Source organism: Nomascus leucogenys, chromosome X (genome assembly GCF_006542625.1).
Source record: "Nomascus leucogenys isolate Asia chromosome X, Asia_NLE_v1, whole genome shotgun sequence".
Taxonomy (NCBI): Eukaryota; Metazoa; Chordata; class Mammalia; order Primates; family Hylobatidae; genus Nomascus; species Nomascus leucogenys.
The window spans coordinates 103,120,505-103,123,505 of record NC_044406.1 but is presented as its reverse complement, the minus strand read 5'-3'; the positions used below and the strand labels follow the sequence as shown (position 1 = coordinate 103,123,505).

The following is a 3,001-nucleotide window of genomic DNA, read 5'->3' as shown; positions in this document are numbered from 1 at the left end:
CTTATATGTGAAAACGTCCCCAAAATTATTTCTTAAACTGTATAATGACACAAATCTACGTAATTATTCCAATGTGACTAGGGTTGGAGTAAATTCTAAAATAGCAATGTGAGTGTGGAGTAGGTAGTTTCTGGCAAAGATAATTTGTGGGCAACTACTTTTTACAGTGCGTTTCTGTCTTGTTTTTGAAGTGAATAAAGGAGTGGTTGCAGCAAAGACATATTTTTTTTTAAGTAGGAGCAGTTTTAAAATACTCTATTTAACCAATCCATTTGGAGGCTATACTTCCACCACGTTTCAGCTTCCCAGAAATCCCAAACTTCCTGTCTTTCACTCTCCTCTCTAAGAACCTGACACTAACCAGGTGGGCAGTTACTAAGTGCCGCCTGGTTTCCAGCAGGGCCGGTTTTTACGTCATCTTATTGTGGCGCAGCACCTCCGCGTGCGTGCCCAACTGTGAGGTCTCGCGCCCTCAGCAGTATATAAAGCGGAACAACCCAGAACATCCCAGTTGCACCAGGCGGTGCAAGACACATAGCATCCTGGCCTGAATCTTCCCAAATCAGGCTGACTAGGGGCCTACTGCTTCCCAATTACCAGCTGAGGGGGTCCGTCCCGAGAAGGGAGAAGAGGAGCCATGAACATCTTTTTACTCCTAGCGAGCGGCATTGTGTGTGCCTTGATTGTCTTCTGGAAATATCGCTTTCAGGTAACGGTGAATGTAAGGGAGATTTGAATTAGATGAAGCTAGATGAGTATATGGACTGGGGAGTATGTATGTAAGAGAGTAAAATACAGTAAAATGAGAGGTAAGGGAAGATCACCTCATCTCTCCTTTTCACTCAAAGGAGCCCCAGACTTTTACCGCTTACTCCCGCAATTCCCGTATTCTGACCAGTGATTCGACAGTTGTGGTCTCTTCTAAAAAGCCCCAAGTCCCTAAGTAATATGGTCAGCTTTTCACTCACTGGAGAGCAAAGTGCAGTTGTCAGTGCCCATTCCCCACCACCATCTCCCCACTTTAAGAATCTTACCTTCGGCCGGGCGCAGTGGCTCACGCTTGTAATCCCAGCACTTTGGGAGGCCGAGGCGGGCGGATCACGAGGTCAGGAGATCGAGAGCACGGTGAAACCCCGTCTCTACTAAAAATACAAAAAATTAGCGGGGCGTGTTGGCGGGCGCCTGTAGTCCCAGCTACTCGGAGAGGCTGACGCAGGAGAATGGCGTGAACCCGGGAGGCGGAGCTTGCAGTGAGCCGAGATCGCGCCACTGCACTCCAGCCTGGGCGACAGAGCGAGACTCTGTCTCAAAAAAAAAAAAAAGAATCTTACCTTCTCTCTTTCTTCTCTTGCATCTCCTCCCCAACGTGTCTGTTTGCTAATCTCGCCATCTTTATTTTAAGGGTGTTTTCTGGGCATTCACAAATAATTTGAGTGTAAATGTGGATTTTCTGGTGTTAAAGTCACAAGTGAAGTGCTTTTAGATAGGAGTCAAAGACAGGGTTCATGTGTTTACCTACGGGGCTGCTCAGGAAATGTAAGGAAAGGATATGGAACTTTGGCAGTAACGGGTATTTTCATATATTTTTTTCTCAGTCTGGTTTTGGAAGAATATATTTTTGAATTAATGTAGTAATTCAATACATTTTTAATGTCTACATATTAGGGGAAATCAGTTTATTTTGGTAACCAAGATTAAAGAAGTTGTTTTTCGGTAGTTTGGAAATTGCTTAATTTGATAAACTACAGATGTATAATTCCCTTCCTTTACAGAGAAACACTGGCGAAATGTCATTAATTTCAACTGCTTTTGCACTACTAGGACGCTCTTCTGGGTTAATTAGCAGCAATACAGACAACGATCTTGTATTCAACAACCTCTCTCGGGATATTTTAAATAATTTCTCACACTCGAAAGACATGCAGAAGCGACTATTGGTAAACCTCAGGAGGGCGGAATACAAAATGGCTGAACTGGAATATATTCTAGTTCGCAAGGGTTTGAGAGGTGCGTCAGGTCACCAGAAATTCGCCTCAAAAGCATACAGGATTTAATGCCAGTGGTGGAAATAATTAAAGACACTTTGAGTAGATTCATTTGATTATATGTTTATACTAAATGCATTATTTTTTAAGAGGGAGGGGATGACAAGTCAGATTAAAATCCAGATACTTACCGAGTTTCTTACTTATACTTTAGGTAATTGATTACATGTTGCTAAAATATATTTACTGGGGAAGGAATGTAAGCACAATAGAAAAAAAACAGTTCAAAAGTTTATTTTTAAAAAATAAATAAGCTACATTAAACAATATAGTTGAGATATAGTGATTTTTATTTCATTCAACTGTGAAAAACAGTTTTCACTAATGGTTTACAATGCAATACCGTAAATTGTCTCCATAAATTACTTTGCATTAAAGTAAGTAGGATTTGATGGAACTGTTTCTCCTTATGTAGAATGCTGTTTCTTGCCACTGTTGAATCTGGGTAATAATAATAAAAACTATTATTGAACACTCTACAATATGCCAAGCACTATGTTAAGATGTGTGCTTTACACATTTGTGAAGATAGTGACAAAAACTTTTAACTACTCTTTGTGGTCACCTTTTGAAAAAGATTTCTTTCCTTTCACACTTCTCCCAATTAGATATTCTTTCATTTAAAATCAGCCAGGCACAGTGGCTCATGCCTGTAATCCCAGCACTTTGGGAGGCCAATGTGGGCAGATCATGAGGTCAGGAGATCGAGACCATCCTGGCTAACATGGTGAAACCCCATCTCTACTAAAAATACAAAAAATTAGCTGGGCATGGTGGCACGTGCCTGTAGTCCCAGCTCCTCGGGAGGCTGAGGCAGAAGAATCATTTGAAACCGGAAGGCGGAGGTTGCAGTGAGCAGAGATCGCGCCACCGCACTCCAGCCTGAGGGGCAGAGCTAGACTGCCTCTCAAAAATAAATAAATAAAAATAAATAAAATGAATTTAAAAAAATAAAA

The 3,001-nt window shown here is 41.4% G+C and overlaps 1 protein-coding gene across 1 annotated transcript; it reads left to right on the top strand.

Annotated features, from left to right (window-relative positions):
* The first annotated feature begins 637 nt into the window (after positions 1-637).
* LOC100593318 (kita-kyushu lung cancer antigen 1-like) lies at positions 638-2,054 on the top strand. The gene is made up of 2 exons (XM_003262343.4): positions 638-709; positions 1,773-2,054. Exons 1-2 carry the CDS (start codon positions 638-640, stop codon positions 2,052-2,054), a joined length of 354 nt encoding a protein of 117 aa, XP_003262391.1.
* The last annotated feature ends 947 nt before the right edge of the window (positions 2,055-3,001 follow it).